This window comes from Colobus angolensis, unplaced genomic scaffold (genome assembly GCF_000951035.1).
Source record: "Colobus angolensis palliatus isolate OR3802 unplaced genomic scaffold, Cang.pa_1.0 Scaffold100, whole genome shotgun sequence".
Lineage (NCBI taxonomy): Eukaryota > Metazoa > Chordata > Mammalia > Primates > Cercopithecidae > Colobus > Colobus angolensis.
In genome coordinates, this window is record NW_012110920.1 from 9,113,259 (window position 1) to 9,134,583 (window position 21,325).

General features: G+C 37.4%; 1 protein-coding gene across 2 annotated transcripts in view; it reads left to right on the plus strand.

The window, feature by feature from the left end:
* DTL (denticleless E3 ubiquitin protein ligase homolog (Drosophila)) overlaps positions 1-21,325 on the plus strand; it is a 74,540-nt gene that overhangs the window by 33,763 nt on the left and 19,452 nt on the right. For both annotated transcript variants that reach the window (XM_011938473.1, XM_011938482.1), the window contains 3 exons: positions 2,352-2,464; positions 8,727-8,816; positions 11,181-11,316. In XM_011938473.1, the coding sequence (XP_011793863.1) occupies positions 2,352-2,464; positions 8,727-8,816; positions 11,181-11,316 (339 nt within the window). The remainder of the gene's footprint in view (positions 1-2,351; positions 2,465-8,726; positions 8,817-11,180; positions 11,317-21,325) is intronic.

Here is a 21,325-nt window from a genome sequence, read left to right on the forward strand (position 1 = left end):
TCTCAATCTCCTGACTTCGTGATCTACCCACCTCAGCCTCCCAAAGTGCTGAGATTACAGGTGTGAGCCACCGTGCTGGCCCAGAACTTGTCATTTTAGCTGAGATCTTACAGAAGTTTCCAAAGGTCACTCTAAGCAATCTTATTAGGACTTTAGTATTGGTGGCAGTGTCATAGTCGGCATTTCTGATGCTTTGCACTGGGTCTGGTTTTCTCTAAACAAGAGCAATAGTATTTAGAAAAGGGAAGAGGTGTTTCTTTTGCTCTTTTCCTTAATGGAATCTGAGCTTGGAGAACTGCTAATTTAGTTAATCAAAAATCTTTCCTTGAAAGATAAAACCTAATCCTGATTATATTATCAGATGTACAAGAGCTCTTTCTATATAATTTTTGCTGCAGTGTGGCACTGAAAAGGGCCTTGAGTTTAGTGTCCTGCCATCAAACACTTCGCTAATAATTTAGTAAACCTTTTGTGTGATTCTATTTAATTTCATTTGCTCAGATGGATAGATAGGTAAATAGATTAACAGATCGATTTGTTCCTTAAAAATTGAATGACAGCTGGCCATGGTGGCTCACACCTATAAACCCAAGCCGAGGCTGGCAGATCGCTTGACCCCAGGAATTCAAGACCAACCTGGGCAATATGGCAAAACCCCATCTTGACAAAGATGCAAAAAATTAGCTGAATGTGGTGGCATGTACCTATAGTCCTGCTACTCGGAAGGCTGAGATAGGAGGATCGTTTGATCCTGGGAGGTTTGAGTCTTCATTGAGCCATGATCTTGCCACTGCACTCCAGCCTGGGTGACAGAGTAAGACCCTGTCTTAAAAAAAAAAAAAAAAGTTGAATGACAACCGTGTGTGTGTATGTGTGTGTGTGTGTGTGTGTATAACATCTTGTAATTACTTGTCCTTTTCAAAACTTCTGAAAGGATCTTGAATTTGATACTTGATCTACCATGCTTTGTATTTATGGTGTTATATTAAGTGATGTTCATGAGGATGACTTTGCAAGATTAAATTGAGCTCATTAAAGCCAATATGCATTTTAGGAGGATTTTTAGCAAGGTTTAAACATTTACAGTGCATATCATACCAGCCTTTCTTAGACCAGCAGAGGGCAATAAATCCTTACAGGTATAGTGGGAAATTCAGGCTAGAGTTTTCCATTCATAGTTCAGAGTTGAGGAAGATTAAAAATTACAGTTTTAAAACAATGTTCAGAATAAAGGAGCTTGTTTATTTTGCAGTGATAATACGTATATACAAATTGATTCATATCCTGCCTCACTTTCACAGTAAAAATATCTGATGTGAGGAGTATTTGCTATGTCTGCATAGCTTTTTCCTTAAAAGCTATAAATACAAAGTTCTTTTCCAGCTTTATTCTAGAAAATGGAAGAGATTCTTGTAAGCACTTATGGAAAGCTGTTAAGTCCCCTACTAATATTTTTCTGTCTGGAGTGTGATTGTTTTTTCCTGCCTAAAGGTATCCTTAAATTCTCCAAACATTGAGATTTTTCTCTTGTATTTCCTAGTAGTGTTCTAATGTCAGAGGCCTCAGGTTTTGACCTTCTTAGGATAGAAGAACCTATCAAGAATGTATGCTAGATTGGGTTACCTGCCCTTTTGCCACTGATAGTGAGAAGGCTAAACCTAATCTAGTGCCTTGCATATGAACATAGTTTACCCCACTAGCTACTTCCACCATTCAGCCTACTTAAAATGCTGGATTAAAATGATTCTCACATCCCAGATAAGCTAGTAGTAAGTTTTCCAGAACTCAAATGATACTTTTCACTGTCTTTTTTGTTTGTTTGTTTCCTATTCATGGAACAAATGTGTGAGGATCTACTCTGTTCAAAGCACTATAAAATCTAGTGAAGAGAAAGTAAGACATAAAATTTATCCTCAAGAGGCTTGAAGTCTAAGGAGAAATTAGATGAATATATTATGCAATGGAAGAAATCCTACCCTGGGCTGGAGAGAGAGGGTCTTATTAAAGGCCTTCTTATAAAGACAGTAAAACTTACAAAGTTTTACTGTCAGTTGCACATTGGCTGCATTCTTTTTTTAAGAAATGTTTTCCATCAAATTTTTTTCTCTTGATATCGCCATTTTCATACCAAGTATTCAGACTGAGTTCATGAGATTGGATCTAATCTAAAGCCTCCTTCTAGGGTTTTGTTTTTCTGCCAGTGTCCAGTTCCCTTGTATTTGATGGATAAAGCTAGACCATCTGCTTCAATAGGCAATACAGTGATAAAACTTGCCAGAATATATATGCTGTCTATATCCATTTGACCACTAGAAATAACAAGAGCCAATTTGGTTTTTTTCCTCTGGCAGTGGCTATTTTCAATGGACACCAGAACTCTACCTTTTATGTAAAATCCAGCCTTAGTCCAGATGACCAGTTTTTAGTCAGTGGCTCAAGTGATGAAGCTGCCTACATATGGAAGGTAAGTTGCTAAACTTCACCCACAAATGTTAGACTGAAGTATTCTTGCAAATATTTGTTCTGTCCAGTATGAGGTAAGTTTAATGTAACCACATACTGTACTATTCCTACATCAGATATTTAGTAAAGGTTGCTCTTAGCTCTTAATATAGCTGAAACCTTACTCTGCTACAGAATGTATGACACTTTCAGGGCCATAGCTCATCAGAAATTGACAATTTGTATCCTCTGTTTCACAAATGATTAGGAATTGAGAATTCAGAGGGTAGTAAGAACCTTAACTACTTTGTTCTTGCATCCTGGAAAATATGCTGTACTGACTTTCTGCCCTGTGTTTTCAAACTCTCATTCAGAATACAGTATTTTGCCTTAGGATCCTGTGTTTGAATCACCCATGGAGCCTTGCACAAAACAGAAACTCAAAACTATTTGTGTGATTAATCTTTATTCTCTTGTTACAAGTAGCTGATCTTCAGGCTACTAAAGTAGATATGGCTGCATTATCCGATTTTTATATATTTAATAGCATTATTTAATAATCTTTTTTTTTTTTTTTTTTGAGATGGAATCTCGCTCTGTCACCCAGACAGGAGTGCAGTGGCATAATCTCGGCTCACTGCAAGCTCCGCCTCCCAGGTTCATGCCATTCTCCTGCCTCAGCCTCCCAAGTAGCTGGGACTACAGGCGCCCACCACCACGCCCAGCTAATTTTTTTTGTATTTTTAGTAGAGATGGGATTTCACCATGTTAGCCAGGATGGTCTCAATCTCCTGACCTCGTGATCCGCCCAAGTCGGCCTCCCAAAGTGCTGGGATTACAGGGTGAGCCACCACACCTGACCAATAATCTTTTAATTAACTTTTTCTAATAACAGTAATTCTAAAGTGTCTACTATAAGCTAAGAAATTTAAAGCTGTCCATTTGAAGCCCAGTGGAGAAAATAAAAATATTACACAACAGGTAGCACTTATTACTGAAAAATGTCTCTTGAAGGAATAATTAATTATGGAAATGTTCTGGGAATTCAGAGAACGATCATTAACGCATTGTTTACCCATGACTAAGAATTAGTTATCTTCTAGATCTCCCTGTAACTTCATAAATGTCTTTGACATTAGTGAATTCAAAGATCAGAGTTCACATATTTTGGGTTTTAAAGTCATAACGTCTAAAACTTCATAGATCCCATAGTTTTGATATTAGCAAACCCTTCTCAAGAGAAAGTTATATCATTCTTTATCCTGCCAAGCTCTAGAAAGTAATATTGCTAATTTTTTTTAGGACGTGGTAAAACCTGTTTAGTATGAAGCATAATTCTTCAGCTTAATTTCTTCCAATCCTGAGGGAAGTACAAAAAAAAAGTGGTTTCTATATAACTAGAGTTGCGAAAATGCAACACTGCTTTATTAAAATTTTAGTAACAATATCCTAAATAGTCACAAGGTGGAGATATTGCTCTATCCAAGATGCTTCTATGTTGGGCCTGCCTTTTTCTATAAGCATATTTCTTTCGTTATATTTTTAAATGAAAATTTGCCTATAAAGTATATACTTGAGACTCCATCACAAGATGGAGTTTCCTTTTTATAGTATTCTTCTTACATGAGATTTTAACTTTAACAATGTTATGTCACTGGCACTAATGCTCTTATATTTTAAATTTTCAGTTTCAAATTTGGTCTTAATGCTTATTTTGCTACCTTTTTCCTTTCTTCTTTGCTCACTGTCTTACCTGTGTTTCCTTCTCTACTTTGGCTCCCAACTTAACTAGAGGACTTTATTCCTACCACAGGTCTGTATCTTTTAAAGTTTGTTTCTTCTTAAAAAAAAAAAAAAAAAAAAATTTCCAAACATAACAAAAAGCATGTAAAGAATAATTCAAAAAATACGCATTCATGATTCTTTTTAAATTATTCTTAATAAGTTTTAATTACATGTACATAATTATGTATACAATTACGTGTGTATTTTTAAATTACAGTTTTAAAATTCTTAATAAATTTTTAAATTATATATATACATAATTATGTGTACAATTATATATTATGTGTATGTGTGTAAAGTTTTCTTGACAATTCTTAAAGTTCTTTCCTCTTCTCTAGTGCAAAGGCCTTTTTAAAATTTTGTTTCAGGGAGTGAAGGTTGAGGGAATACTTCCTGCCTTTAAAGATATATACTAAATATAGTTGGCCGTTGTTTCTAAGCCATTTTCAGACAACCAATCAGTGGCTACCACATACATGGGTTACCCTTTTTTAATTCCTAGGCTGGATCACATGTCAGTGTTGAATGACGTGGTTCAGATGTGATGTTCTTCTGCCTGTCCACACATTACTCGGTGTACAGACTCTGATATTTGAGATCCTGGCAAGCTTGCACCTCCTAAAATTGAATTTGCCTAGTGAGGTGGCTCAGTTTCTCTTTTCCATGATTAAAAAAAGGAGGAGTAGTATTTTAAGAGCAATTCCATTCAAGCTGAATATCCAGGCTGTTAGATTGCTGTTCTACATGTTAAAAAGTCAGAATTCTCTTAAGTATTGGAATTTGTTCTATGCTAAAAAGCCAAAAGCCCATGGGCACAAGAAAACAAAATAGAAGGGAGTTTTGTATCTTAAGACAGAAAAGAATGGCTTTTTAATCCTCACTACTGCCCAGCAAAGGGAAATATAATATATTCAGACTGATATTGAGGTCTAAGACTTAAAAAGATTTAATATTATACCTTTTCTTTTTTATTTCCTAACTATTGGCTCACCCTCACCCCATCCTCTTTTCTCTGGTTTGTTTCTGATATAGCCACTGAATAGCATCGAAGTGGTTATAAATAAACTGATTTGGCATAGTCATTCTACCACTGACTGGTGAAACGTTGAGCCTGACACTTTAGGAAGTGTAAATGATCTCATGGCAGAAATAAAGATTAGACTTGGTTTCCAACTGGGCAGAGAAGAGATTTTGTGAGAAAAAGTGCTGATCTTCTTTGTGTGTTTCAGTACACAGAATAACTTTATGAGATCTGTAGGTTAGAGCCATTTACTTCTAGAGGTACCTTCATAGTTTTAGGAGATTTAACTTTGGGATTCCTTGTGCCTTGAATTGAAGTCTTTAGTTTACAAAAAGTAGAATATGTAAGAGAGGACAGTCTTCTGTGTCTGAGTATCTCCAAAATGCATGGATATAAGTGTCTCTTAGACTTAATAGTCTTCTTCCTACTTAAAAGGGAAAGGAAGCTTTAAAAAATGAAGTTATGTAATTATGATAATGTTCTTATAATAATGTAGGGACATAAATAAAAACTTATTTGAATAAAAATGAAGGATTTAAAAGTCACGTGAATCTCATTAGAAGAAATGAATCTTTCTTGAAGTAGTCATACTATAACCTAGGATAGTCTTAAACTATCAAAGCATAAAAGTTCATAAAAACTTGTTAGACATTCGTTTCTCATTTTAACCCATAACATGCCCTTCCCCCAACTTTTCTTTATTGAGATAGAAATCATATAACATAAAATTCACCATTTTAGTCATTTTAAAGTTTACAATGGAGTACTTACTATTGTAATCACAGTGTTGTACCAACATCACCACTATTTGATTCCCAAACATCATCACACCAGAAAAAAACCTGTATTCTTTGACAGTTAAGTCACTCTCTGATCCCCTCTTCCTCCCCAACACCTGCTAAACCTCATTCTGTCTCTATGGATTTGCTATTCCAGACATTTCATATAAGTGGAATCATAGAAAATCAGCATTTTGTGTCTGACGTCTTTCACTTAATATCATCAAGGTTCATCCATGTTATAGCATGAGTCAGTACTTATTCCTTTTTATGACTGAGTAATATGCATTGTGCGGATAGATCACATTTTGTTTATTCATTCATCAGTTGATGGATATTTGAGTTGTTTCCATTTTTTGACATGAATAAAGCTGCTATGAACATTTGTGTATAAGTTCTTGTTTAACATAGGTTTTTAATTCTGGGAATATAGGAACAGAATTCTATTCCTAAGAATAGAATTGCTGGGTCGTATAATTGTTTAACTTTTTGAGGAATCTTCCCCCTACTTTTAATGCTATGTAAAGTGCCTGGATTAGACTTTTACTGTCGTCATTGATACCTTGTTACCATATTCCAAAATGTTTTTCTAATGGGTCTCTTTCTTTTTTCTCTGAAACCCTATAGATAAATGCAAAAATGTGCATATATTCTATTGGTGGGTATTTCGGGGGTTTTTTTGAAACTTATTTTAATCCTTGGTGTACACATTTAGGTTCTCCTAGGTATTATAAATAATACAGAAACTGAGAAAGGACCAATATCATGAAATTAAAAGCTAGAGGTAATAAGCAGGGTGAACCAATGGAAGAGAATAATGTATTTCTACCAGGGATGCTCAGTAGGACTTGAGGATTTCCTCTCCTTTTTAATTTGCTGCTACCAGACCTGTTTGGACCTTGGGTGAAGAGAAACTTAATAGACTGGGGCCTTCCCAAATGGAAGAGGAAAGGAAAATTTCTGTGATCGCTGGGATAGTTAGAGACGATCTTCAAAGTCTTTTCTAAAATATTTTACCTTGTGAGAACGAATTATCTCTGTGCCATTGTAGGAGTAGGCAGTAAGTGAGGTTCCTGTGGATGTGGAAAAAGCCTCCTTTCTGTTAAATTTTAATTTACTCAGCAAGACAAGTTAGACTCTGCTCGTTGTATTCTTTTGCTTTTTGAATTATTGCATATGTACCATTTAAACCATTTAATGATTGAGTTGAATAACCTTATCAATCAGTGTGTCAGATCTCTTAACTATAATCTGGAGAATCTATTAAGTTTACTTAGTCATTCTCACAAATAATCATTCCAGAGTCACCTCCACTTTCTTCATACAAATGAGCCATGATTCAGAGCCTCAGGAAAATGGAAAGAGAATAACTTCTCTCAGCCCCAACCTCCTTGCTCTTTTGAAACACACATGCTAATAATAGTTATGTGAGTTTGTACTCCTTATTGTGCTGATTAATTCCCATGGCCTATGAAAGAGATTGACATCTCTTGAATGAGTCAGCTGTATGATGCTGTCAAATGCACATAACTGGTGGCACCTGATGATGGAAAAATACGATTCTTTTTTTTTTTTTTTTTTTTTTTGAGATGGCGTCTCGCACTATCGCCCAGGCTGGAGTGCAGTGGCCGGATCTCAGCTCACTGCAAGCTCCGCCTCCCAGGTTTACGCCATTATCCTGCCTCAGCCTCCCGAGTAGCTGGGACTACAGGCGCCCACGACCTCGCCCGGCTAGTTTTTTGTATTTTTTAGTAGAGACGGGTTTCACGGTGTTAGCCAGGATGGTCTCGATCTCCTGACCTCGTGATCCACCCGTCTCGGCCTCCCAAAGTGCTGGGATTACAGGCTTGAGCCACCGCGCCCAGCCAGAAAAATACGATTCTTAGTCACATGTACAGGACAGTACAATGTGACCCTTCTTTCTGCATTAAAATATATTAAAATGTGAGTGACACTTAACTTGAAAATTCAAAACTTCTCTCAGAAAATTAACTGAAACAAAGTTTTAGAGGGAAACAAATGTTTTTCCAGAAAGAATACCAAAGTGCCAGGTAAAATACAGTTTATATCCCTTCAGAATGAAGGTTATCCAACTCAAAATGAAGGAGTATAACTTTGGGTTTTGGTAAAAGTTACTGACCAGCTCTGTTGGGACAAGAGAACGGTCTTCTTTTGGAAGGAAGACCGTCGTTTTGTCCCAAGAGAGCTGGTAGCATGTTTCGGAAATCTACAAGTTTCACAGTTGATTTAGTGTTCCTAGAAGTAGCTGACTAGAGATCTGACAATGTCTGTGCTGTGTAAAAACAGGACTGAGTTGTCAAGTTGACTACTTAAGAATGGATAACATCCTTGCAGAAAGTTTACCACCTGAGGAATGAGGGACAATGCCAGTCTTGAATTTTAGTCAAAATATATATGGCTAGGTTGTCCTAATATGAAATAAGAACTATCCTTGTGTGTAAGCTCATATTATTTACTTATTTTGGCTGTTTTCATTGTGTTTTCCCAGATCAGTAACAGAAATATTTCATTGCCCATTGGAAATCTTTTTTTTTTTCCCCCCCATACTATATCTAGGCAGGTCTAGTGGCCTTTGGTAACAATCCTAAAACTCTCTAAGACACACTTCTGAATTCAAAGGCCTCTATCTGGGAAATCTAACATTGCTTTGCTGACTTGTTTCTTTTTGATTGGACTAGGTCTCCACACCCTGGCAACCTCCTACTGTGCTCCTGGGTCATTCTCAAGAGGTCACATCTGTGTGCTGGTGTCCGTCTGACTTCACAAAGGTTTGTAAATGAATCTCTATAGTTGGTTTAAAATGTAGATCACAGGTTTATAGGTTTTTCTAAGGTTTGTTTTGAGAATGATATACATTTTTATGTTTGAGATTTTAAAGATCTAGGTGCCATCCAGGATCTGTATTCACATTACTCAAGCATATTCTGCTTTTCTCTACCCATACCATAATGGTATTATGCCCTGTGAAATAAGGATAGATTTCTGGTTCCATAGAGTTATTTCTTTCCTAAATATAGAATTAAATTGTTAATTAAAGTTTTCTATTAAAATCTAAGATAAAAATACAATCTAAGGTGAGAACTAGTCTTTTACTTTTTAGATACTATCAATGTAGTATATTAAAGGTAACATCTTGACAGCCTCATTTGGGTTTTCACATATAACTAACAAAATAGTTACTGTGAAGTCTTAACATGTTAGGTTATCTGTTGCTAAACTATGTAAGTAGGTCTGAAATGTTTTAGATACTCCAGAAAGAAGACAATATGCCCACCTTTTAATTTTTTTATAGTGACACTTTAAGAAACAAAAAAAACCCTAAAATGTAGAAAGGCCAGAAACATTAAAACGTATGTATATATTGGAATTTCGTGTAATAGTAGCTCAAGTTCCAGTCATTCTCCCAACCCCCATTGCCTCTGGTCTTTGAGTTATTCTGGGTTTTACAGGACATCTTATTTCTGTGGAGGTCTCCCCTTGCACGTATGACATTTTGAGGTTTTGTTGCCTATTGTTCCCATCTGTTTTTTATCTTCCAGAAACTTCTCATGGTCTGGTCTATTTGTGGCATCCCTGCTAGCTTCTAGTATTGCTGTGGATTTCTCCTTATTCTTGTTACCATTTCTGTGCTCAACTTCATGGCAGACCTTTTCTTTTTTTTCAGTCGTTACTTTAATCACCCGAAATTACATATTAATGATGTTTTTTTCTCTGAGATTCCATGTAATTTCTAGTGAAATGTCTGCTTTTAACATGGAGTGTTGCATCTTCATGGACTTACTAAGTTGAATGATTTTCGAATTATTCAGTTAATTATGTTATCTTTTTTCAATCGTCATATATTATCCTTACCCCTGTGCATCTCAGACATCATATATTAATTATCCTTATTTCCTGTGCTCAAAGGAAATAGCAGGGCTGTTTATCTAATGTATTGGCTACTTTTTTAAGTCTTAAAAATAATTTCATCCCAAGCCTAGAATTAGGAAAGTAGGATATGGTTTGTGTTGTTTTTGTGTTTTTAATGTCTGACATTTAGAATAAGAGAAAGCTTGGTTTAAATTCTAGCTCCTCCATTTGATTGTGGTTACTTTGGGCAAATAACTTTATTCCCATTTTGCATATGAGATTATTTGAGTACAAAGCTTTTAGAGTGTGAGAATTAAATAAGATAAAGAATGTAAACTACCAGACACACAGTAGATGCTCTGTAAATAACTATTGTTAATAAACTATAGAGGAACTGTGAGATTCCAAACATTTCATATTGAACAGTTAAATATGTGTATCTTCTTTTGGCCTCCCAGTAAGGAAAGGAAAAAGCTGCCAGTCTCTTGGGGGCCAAGACTTAAGAGAAAGTGTATTATTTTTTTCTTTCTCTTTAGTGACTGAAATAGAGAAATTATATAAACAAATGCTGGGGAACAGCTCTGGTACCAGTGGCCATTTGCCACAAGCTCTTCAAGCTGGACTTTCTCTGCCATAAAAGGCTTGGGACCAAGATCGAGAATAGTCAGATATTTTTAAAGGGGCAAAGGTTATTTTTTAACTTCTTTCAGACTAGTGAACTTGTTGTTTTCCCAGATTGCTCCTTTACCTATCTGAAAAAGAATCTCAAAAGGAATGGTTTCCTTCTACTTGTCACAGCCTACTAGAGACATGGGCCAAGTCTGATCTTGCAAATGGTGCCATTACTTTAGCAATGTGGCACAAAATGCAGAATTCAGAAGAAAATTGTAGAAATTGAATGTTGGTAACATATACTGATTGATCATTTAACAGAAGAGTAAAAAGGGTGTCTTAATTACATATTTTGTATTTATACAGAAGATAATAAAGAGCCAGGTTTTATAGCAGAACTTTAGATTAGATAAGAAATGACTATTAACAAAAGACATACTAGTAGAGTGTATATGAAGAAGAAACTAAAGGGTCAGCTTTGTTGGAAATCTGGAATGATTCCTGAAAGCAAGAAATGGATGTACATGATCTGTCAGATATTATTTTCTATATCCTGTTTATTAGACAAAATAATTCTCCAGTCACAAGTCCTTAACACACACCTGTTTTTTTAATGTATTGTGAATCTTTGATTAAAATTTCTTAATTCCCTTCTTGGTGCTCCCTCTTAGATTGCTACCTGTTCTGATGACAATACACTAAAAATCTGGCGTTTGAATAGAGGCTTAGAGGAGAAACCAGGAAGTGATAAATTTTCCATGGTGGGTTGGGCCTCTCAGAAGAAAAAAGAGTCAAGACCTGGCCTAGGTAAGGATATCATGTACTTTCCAAGTTTTTTATGGTTTGACTAGTTTAATCCTATAGTACAGAGTAATAAGCTAGATTTGATCTTGCTTTGGTGTGTTTGGTATCTTCTTGCCATTCATTCTTTTTGATAAGTACTTCCCAAGCACTACTATGTTTATCATTTATACAAGGTACTACAGTGGTGGATTTATTCAACAAATATTTCTTGAACACCCAGTATGTGCTGGGCCCTGTTCTTCATTGCTAGGGATTCAGCAATGAACAAAATAATTTTAAAAATCCTGAAGATGTAAATAGAGCTAACATATTAGTGTGAGAGGCAATAAACAAGATAAAAAAGTAAAATATATACTGTGTCAAATAACAATAAGGGCTTAGGAATAAAGGAAATAGGAAAGGGAGAAGGGCAAGGGTGAAGTATGCTATCAAAATTTTATATTAGGTGACCAGGGAGGCCTCAATGAAAAGATGGCATTTGAGTAAAGAAAGTGAAGTAGTAAGCCATGCAGATATTTTAAAGAAGAGTATTTAAGGCAGATAAAAGTACACAGGCCCTAAAGCAGGAGCATGCTTGGCATATTTTCTCTTCCTCAGAGAGGCTAGCTTGTCTGGCCCCTAGGGCTGGAGCAGGCAAAGGAAAGGGAGGGAATAGTAGTAGAAAATGAAATTCTTGTGAGATTTTGGCTTTTATTTTGATAGACAAAAGTCCACCAGAGGGTTTGGAGCAGAAGAGTGTCATAATTTGACTTTTAACTTGATCATTCTTGCTCCTGTGTTGAGGATAAATTGTAAGGTGGTCAGGATAAAAGCAAAAAGCTACTTTTAAAAAGCCATTGAGATAATCCAGGAAGTGATGATGGTGACTTAGACCAGAGTAGTAGCAGAAGCTATGATGAGAAGTCATTCAATTTTGGATATATTTATAAGACAGAGCCAACAGAATATGTTGAGGGATCAGATGTGGGGCTATATGGGAGAGTTATCAAGGATGACTTCAGAGGTGTTGTTTAAGAAGCTAAAAGGCTAGAGTTTCATTAACCTAGATAAATATCCCTGCAGGAAGAGCAAGTTTGGGTGGGAACAGCTGGAGTTCCATTTGGACATGTTGTTTGATATGATTATTAAACACCCAAATGTACATGTCAGGGAGACATTTAGATGTTCAAATCTGCAGTTCAGGGTTGAGATTGTAGATGTAAGGTTCATTATCACACAGAGTGAAGATAGGTATAGATAGAAAAAATTAGGCCTGGTGTCTTGGGGTACCCCAGTGTGTAGAGGTTGAGGAGGTGACAAATACCATTAAAGCCTACTGAGCAGCCACAACTAGAGAAGTAAGAGAAAAACTAGGAGAGTATTGTACCCTGGAAGCCAAGTAAATAAGAGGAGAGAGGAATGAATTTGATCTGATGTTTCTGGCATACCAAATAAAATGAGGCCTAAAAACTGACCATTGGATTAGGCAGTTGTAGGGGTTATTTGGTGACCTTAATGAGTGTCATTTTGGTGGTATGGTGGCCTGATTGGTGTCATTCATGTGTATGACTTGGGGACTACAAGTATAGACAGTTCTTTCAATGAGTTTTGTTATAAAGGAAAGAAGAGAAGTGAAATGGTAGCTGGAGAAAGAAGCAGGGTTGAAGTTTGCTGGGGTTTTCTTAAATAGGAATATAACATTTCGCAGTGATTGGCAGGATTGTATGGAGAGGGGGAAATTGATGCAGGGGAATTTGCTGGAGCAATGTTAAGCATGAGGGGATACTATCTGATACGCAGTAGGAGCATAGGCCTTTGCCAGGAACGTGGATAGTTGATCATAGTAATTGGATAAAAGGTGGAATATATAAGCATGGTGCAGGTAGGCTACTGAGAGATGGTGGGGAGAGAGGTGGAGAGATGAGATGGCCATAACTTAATGGAAGCTTCCTTCTGTTCTGATGTTAAAACGTGAATCAGGGTTATTAACTGCGAATAAGGATAAGGGAGAAAGGGAGTACAGATTTTATAAGAGATAAGAAAGTCTGAAATAGTCACTGAGAGAATAGAGGAATAAATGGTCGGGAAAATATGATTGTTGGGCTTCAAGAGTCAACTTGAGGCTAACAGTAATTAATTGAAAGTGAGCACCCCACATGGTTCTGTATTTGCTATGCAAGTACAAGTATACTATAGGTAGGGAGCTGGATTTAACCAGGGATGTGGTTTAGCAGTGCAAGTGAAGAAGGAAGTTGAGGGTAGATGCAAAGAGGATGATTATGACTATAGGATATAACCATGGTAAGGAGGCATATTAGTCCATTTTCTTTTTTTTTTTTTTGAGACAGAGTCTCACTCTGTCGCCCAGGCTGGAGTGCAGTGGCCGGATCTCAGCTCACTGCAAGTTCCGCCTCTGGGGTTTACGCCATTCTCCTGCCTCAGCCTCCCAAGTAGCTGGGACTACAAGTGCCCACCACCTCGCTCGGCTAGTTTTTTGTATTTTTTTAGTAGAGACGGCGTTTCACCGTGTTAGCCAGGATGGTCTCGATCTCCTGACCTTGTGATCCGCCCGTCTCGGCCTCCCAAAGTGCTGGGATTACAGGCTTGAGCCACCATGCCCGGCCATATTAATCCATTTTCACGCTGCTGATAAAGACATACCCGAGACGGGGCAATATACAAAAGAAAGAGGTTTAATGACTTACAGTTCCACATGACTGGAGAAGCCTCACAATCAAGGCAGAAGGCAAGGAGGAGCAAGTCATATTTTACGTGGGTGGCGGCAGACAAAGAAAGAGATTGGGCAGGGAAACTCCCCCTTATAATACTGTCAGATCTCATGAGACTTATTCGCTATCATGAGAACAGCATGGGAAAGACCTGCCCCCATTATTCAGTTACCTCCCACCAGGTCCCTCCCACAATACATGAGAATTCAAGATGAAATTCAGGTGTGGAAACAGCAAAACCATGTCAGGAGGGGAAGTGAGGACATAATGGGGCCAAGGGATAGTGTAAATGTGGTACTATCAATGGATTGAGGATAAAAGATTGTTGGAATTGAAATAGTAAAGGGAGCTGGGAAAATAAGTGGTGGGATGACTGAAATTAAGATAATGGAAGATTTCCAGGTAATAGTAACAATAAGATCAAGAATAAGTGGCTTAGGAAAGTGAAAGGACAAGATTATTATAGAAGAAGGAGGTCAAGAAACTGAGAAACCAAGGTATTGGAAAGATTATGTACATGGATTTTTTAATCACCACAAATTGACAGAGATGATGTTGGAGAGAGTAACAATGAACCAAGAGCAAAAATCTTCAAGCAATGAGCCAGCCACAGTGGATCCTCAGGGTATCAATTTGTACTTACATGGTAAACACACAACCATGTGGAATGCTCACTTTCAATTAATTACTGCTAGCCTGAAGTTGACTCCTACTGGCCAACAATCATATTTCCCTGTCCATTTACTCTTATATTCTCTCAGTGACTGTTTCAGACTTTATTATCTTTAAGCTTGAGGTGTAAGCTTAAAGATTCATTTTACTTCAGCCATCAAGGCCTAAGGTTAATGGGGAATTGAAGGTGAGAAAGGGAAAATATATAGGCCCATTTTTCTAATGACTTCTTTAGTTGCTTATAAGATGCAGAACTAGACTTCAGAGGAGTCTTTTGCTCTAAGTCCGGTTTCTGTAGTCTTTGATGGTGCTGCCTTATTTGTTTTTGCTCTTCGCTTTCTTTAATTTTTTTTTTTTTTCTTTTTTTGAGATGAAGTCTCACTCTGTCGCCCAGCCTGGAGTGCAGTGGCATGATCTCGGCTCACTGCAACCCCTGCCTCTCAGATTCAAGCGATTCTCCTGTCTCACCCTCCTGAGTAGCTGGAATTACAGGCACGCGCCACCATGCCTGGCTAATTTTTGTATTAAGTCAGCTAGTTCTACAAGAGTGAATAAGATAAATAGCAGTCCACAGACCCTCTGCCTCATAGTTTCCCTTTCCCAGAGGCAACCTCTTTTAAATCTTTTTGCTGAGTCTTTGATATGTATGTCTAGACTTCTAAATAGTTTTGTGCATTTCTATTTATTTTTTGCAATTTTCAGCTTTATTAACTTCTTTCCTTTGTGGCATGAAGATTTAACTCCCTTTCCTGTGTCCCACCACTATCAAACCTTCATACTCCTCATCCTCCTAATACAGAGTCATGATTTTGGTTAAATCAAGACACAGCTCAGTTCCTTTAAGTATGCAGTTGTCCCTCAGGGTCCATGGGGGATTGGACCCAGAAACCCCCAACAGATACCAAAGTCCACAGAGGCTCAGATTCATTATATATGTTGTAGTATTTGCCTATAACCTATGTACATTTTCCCATATGCTTTTATCATCTCTAGATTACTTAAAATACCTGGTACAGTATAAATGCTATACTAATAGTTGTTGTACTATATCATTTAGGGAATAAATGACAGGAAAGAAAAGTCTGTACATGTTTAGTACAGACACAACCATCTTTTTTCGCATTTTTGTTTTAATATTTTCAATTTGTGGTTAACTGAATCCATGGCTGTGGAACCCAGCATACAGAACTCAAGATACAGAGAGTCAACTATATTTAGAGTTATGTAGTCATTAATACAATCTAATTCTAGAATATTTTCAACACCTAAAATGAAGGTCCCAGTTTCTCTTATGTTCTTGTCAACATTTGCTATTGTCCGTCTTTTTCATTGTACCCATCCTAGCAGGTGTGAATTAGTATCCCATTGTGGTTTTGATTTGTATTTTCCTGATGGCCAGTGATGTTGAACATCTTTTCATGTGCTTATTGGCCATTTATATATTTTCCTTGGCAAAATGTCTATGCAGATCTTCTGCCCATATTTTAATTGGGTTATTTGTCTTTTTATTGTTGAGTTGTAAGCATTCTTTATATATTCTGGACCTAAGTCCCTTATCATGTAATGATTTGAAATGATTTATTCTGTGGGTTGTGTTTTTACTTTCCTGATGGTGTCTCTAGACACATATAACTTTATAATTTTGATTAAGTTCAGTTTATCTGTTTTTTCTTTTGTCACTTATGCTTTTGATGTTAAATGAAAGAAACTACTGCCTATTCCGAGGTAACAAGGATTTACTCCAGTGCTTTCTTCTAGTTTTTTAATTTAGGCCTATGTTTCATTTTGAGTTTATTTTTGTGTTATGGTGAGTTAGGCATTCAAATTAATTTTTTACATATGGATATTCAACTTTCTCACCATCACTTGTTAAAGAGACTATTCTTTAGCCCAATGAATTGTCATGGCACCCTTAGTAAAAATCTGCCAAAACTCAATTGACCATAAATATGAGGGTTTATTTCTGACTTCTGACCATCACACCTGGATAATTTTTGGATTTTTTGTAGAGGTGGGGTTTCACCATGTTGCCCAGGCTGGGTTCAACTCGTGAGCTCAAGCAATCCACCCACCTCAGTCTCCCAAAGTGGTGGGATTACAGACATGAGCCACGACACCCAGCCTTAAGTACTTCCTGTTATCTTTTTTGCAACACTATTTAAAATACTATACTTGAGTAAATGTTCTGTAATTTACCTAGCTATTCTACTGTAGTTAAACATTTGTTTCCAATATTTTAAAAGTTGGAGGGTTTTCCTCCCTGAATTTAGTGTCCCCCTTCCCATTAAAATAAGATTCCCAAAGGTAGAATTCTTGTGTTAATGACTATACCATTTTTTAAAATTTGTGATGAAAAGTATCTGGCTTTTAACTATATACTTTTAGTGTGCCATTAATTATTCTTAGAAGCCAAGTCATCAAAAAGTTACATATTGACCAAATTTGAGTTGTAATAATAACAACGTTTAGCCACTGTTGACTCCTAGCATAATTGTTCTAAGGACCTACTTGGATTATCTCATTTAATTATGAAAACAACTGAAACTGAAGCTCAAGGAAGTTAGACTTGCTTAAAATCTCATAGCTATGAAGTTGTAGAACCAGAGTCTGTAACTGAACCCTTACAGTCTGACTCTAGAACACATGCTCGGAACTACTCTGCAGCACTGCCTTCTTTAGAACCTAACAAAGCAAGGCAAAAGTTCAGGTTAAGATCGGAGTAAGAGTTATGCCTAGATTACCCCATTTATGGGTGATGCTAGGGTTACTTTGAAGAGCACTACGAAGCAACAACCTGACATGGGTGCCAGAGGCTGGCACACTGACCATTCGACTCTCTAAGCCAGCTTCCAGCCACAGATTTACTGCTTCTAATCACATTGCCATCTTGAAAATCATGTTCCCCTGCTTTCCCAAGCTTCTAATTGCCACACCAACTTTTCATTGCTGTCCTGGGCTGCATATCTTCACTTCTGGCCCTGGTTTGTAAACCCCCCAGTTAACACATTAACTGGAAGGGTTTAAGTGCCAAGACACAGCCTCTTTTCCCCTGCCCTACTGTTCCCAGCCGGCACCTGCTTTATTGCTTACCGCTCTTTCCCTGTGTTTTAGCCAGAGATCTCATAGCACTGCTGAAACCAATAGTCCTCAATCTTGGCTATGCATCATAGCTACTTGGGGAGCTTTTCAAGTCCATGTATCCCCAGTGATTGATTCAATAGGACTGGGGTAGAGGCCAAGTACCTGTATTTTTACAAAGCTCCAAGTAGGTCTGTTATGTAGCCAGGATTGAGAACCTCTGATTTAAGCATTATTGAATGACAAAGTTGATTATCCTTATCCTAAAGAGAAAGAAACCTTACCTATTCTGTCTCAGTTGCTGCAGTCTCACAAGTCAACAGGATAATTATGGAGTCAATTTTCTGATGCCTAGAACCTCATCTGTATCCTTGTCAGCAGTAATGAAACTTAACAAACATTGTTTAATAATTCCTTGCTAGGCACTATAGGGGCACTGGGCCTAAAGATGAATAAACCATTGTTAGCTGCCCTCTAGGCTCACAGTCTAGTCTAGGAGGCATATTCAAAAACTATAGCACACAGCCATTAGCTGTATAAACAAGGGACTCTGAGAACCTACTTCCTCTGCGGGAGAAGAGGAAAGAAGTTATGAATTCTTCACAATGGAGTTAACGTTGTCATCAGAGTCTTGAAACATGAGAAGAATTTCTGCCTGACAAAGGAGGAACTGACTTGGCAAGAAAACCACATGAACAAAGAAATGTGACAGTACACAGCTTGTTCAGGAAGCAACTAGTAGTGTCCTGTAACATGATCCTAGAATAGCAAAGTTCATGATAAGACTGAAAAGGCAGGCTGAGGCCAGATGGCAAACTCTCATATAGAAAGAAGCTGGCCTGGCACGGTGGCTCACACCTGTAATCCCAGTACTTTGGGAGGCCAAGGCGGGTGGATCACCTGAGGTCAGGAGTTCGAGACTAGCCTTGCCAACATGGCAAAACCCCATCTCTACTAAAAATACAAAATTAGCCAGGCATGGTGGCACACACCTGTACTCCCAGCTACTCGGGAGGCTGAGGCAGGAGAATCGCTTGAATCCAGGAGGCAAAAGTTGCAGTGAGCTGAGATCATGCCACTGCACTACAGCCTGGGCGACAAAACAAGACTCCATCTCAAAAAAAAAAGAAAGAAGCTGCAAACTATTAGTAGACTCCATATAATTCTTCAAAGGAACTGACTTTAGGAAGCATTTAGGGCAGTAACTTAGTCTATGCTACCATGTCATCAAATCTCATATATTGCTTAAGGTCAATAAGGAGTTGGTCCACTTAAGTAGATGAAGTACTAAAGAAAATGGCATGCCATATTTAAATGTGTAGGCTCATATAATGGCATGCAATGCACCTGTAAAAAATAATGCAGTGCATCTATTTGTACTTTCATAAAGAGACATAAAAATAAAAGAGCAAATTGCAGAACATGTACATATATATAGTATAATCCATTTGTATTTTGGAGTTTTTTAAGGTATGGTACATAACCTTTGTATATGCTAAATAGGCATAGAGAAAATTGTGGAATGCACAAGAATGTAAAAGTGAAATGAAAAAGTTAAAAAGAGGATCCTGTTTCTACCCTCTTCCCCTCTGTACTGGTTGAATTTTTTTACCATTAACTTTCATACTGTTATAATCTAGTTACTGTTTAAAAAACACATACACACACACTAAATTTGACCCAGCGTTTGCTAACCTTCAAAGCTAACAAAATTTCTTTGACTCCCATAGTCCATTTCCTCTTTCACCATGACATCCTGAAGGAAGAGGAAATGCCCCAACTTTCTAACACATCAATTTTATACCAGCCTTATCAGTAAATACTTCCAGTGTATGCCATGCAAGTTTCAGAAACCTACATACCTGGTTTGTCCCTGTCCCAACTCTTCCTTCTTCTCCAATCCTGCCTTGTTAATTGGCATATTATAGGACTCATAAAATTTTAGGACTTTCTGCCCTAAATGTACACTTTGACCCACTTAAATGGAACAGATGACTGTGGCAGCTGTGCAGTGACTATTGACCTGCACCAAGGAGTGCAACAAATGAAAACTTCCTTCTGCTGAAAAAAATAGCTGTTATCAAGCTCTAGAGCATTAGTGTGAGAGCCATAACCAGAGGCTTCATGAATAGGTCCCTGTTACTAAGTCCTTTTCATAGCACCTTATGACAATTTATTAATGATCCTTATTAAAAAGAGCAGTATCATTTTGGCTGGTTCTAAACATATGGTTGATGAGAAAAGTTTAAGCAAAAGTCAATTTGTAGAATTTCTCTCTCTCAAGGCAAGACTGCTTTAGGAGTGAAAAGCACAGAGTAAAAAAGGACAGGATAATTAACTGACTAAAGTGAGTACTTGCCAATCTTTATTTCTGCTAAAAGAGAGATTGCGTTTTTATATCAGCCCATCCTAAATTCAGCTGGATATAAATGCAATTAGGTAAAAATCATAGTTAACAATTCAAAGGCTTTGTGACTAAGAAATAAATAAATGCCCTTATTATTTGACAACAGGAATGCTGTTTCAGCAATCTAGAAAGCTCAGAAGGAAATTGAGAAAGTGTTGTCTGTGGTAGGGCCTGAGAGGGAAGAAGCATGAAGTTCATAAAAATTTGCCTGAAGTACTTGCCATCATATGTAAACAAAGGGATGGGTACACATAGAGAAACCCTATTTACTAAGTTTGATTTGATTTACAGAGAGCAAGCACTGAGATTCTGAATTTTTTTTTATTTGTGGAAAATAGTAGTCGTTTGTAAAATTAAGTGGGAAGCCATGTGAGGCCTGATAACCTAAACATGTAACTGATTGAATGGATTCTTGTGAAAAGAAAAACTATCTCCATTTAACAGATAAAGAATCTGAGTCCAAGGAGATAAAGGGTTATGCCCAAGTCACATAGTAAGTGATTGTGCCAGGTTTTAGAACTGTGGGTTCCTGTGTGAGAGCCCCTGTGCAGTGCCTTTCTGCCCTAGCATTGCTCAAGAATATATATAAGAATGCTAATGGCAGCATTAAATGTGCTGTAGAATACCTATACCTTAGAATACATTGTAGCTGTTAAAAATGATAAGGTAAATCTTTATTAATGTGGGAAATGTTCACGATACATTAAGGAAGCAGGTTGTTCCTAATTTTAAAATGGGCAAAGGGCCTGAATAGATGTTTCTCAAAAGAAGACATACAGATGCCCAACAGGTATATGAAAAACTTCTCAACATCACCAATCATCAGGGAAATGTAAATCAAAACCACAATGAGATATCCCCTCACACCTGTTAGAATAGCTTTTATCAAAAAGACAAAAGGTAGCAAGTATTGGTAAGGATGTGGAGAAAAGGGAACCCTTGTACACTGGTGGAAATGTAAATTAGCCATTATGGAAAACAGAATGGCAGTTTCTCAAAAAATTAAAAATAGGTGGGCAGAGCAAGATGGCTGAATAGGAACAGCTCCCGTCTCCAACTCCCAGCGCGAAGGACACAGAAGACCGGTGATTTCTGCATTTTCAACTGAGGTACTGGGGTCATCTCACTAGTGAGTGCCGGACAATCG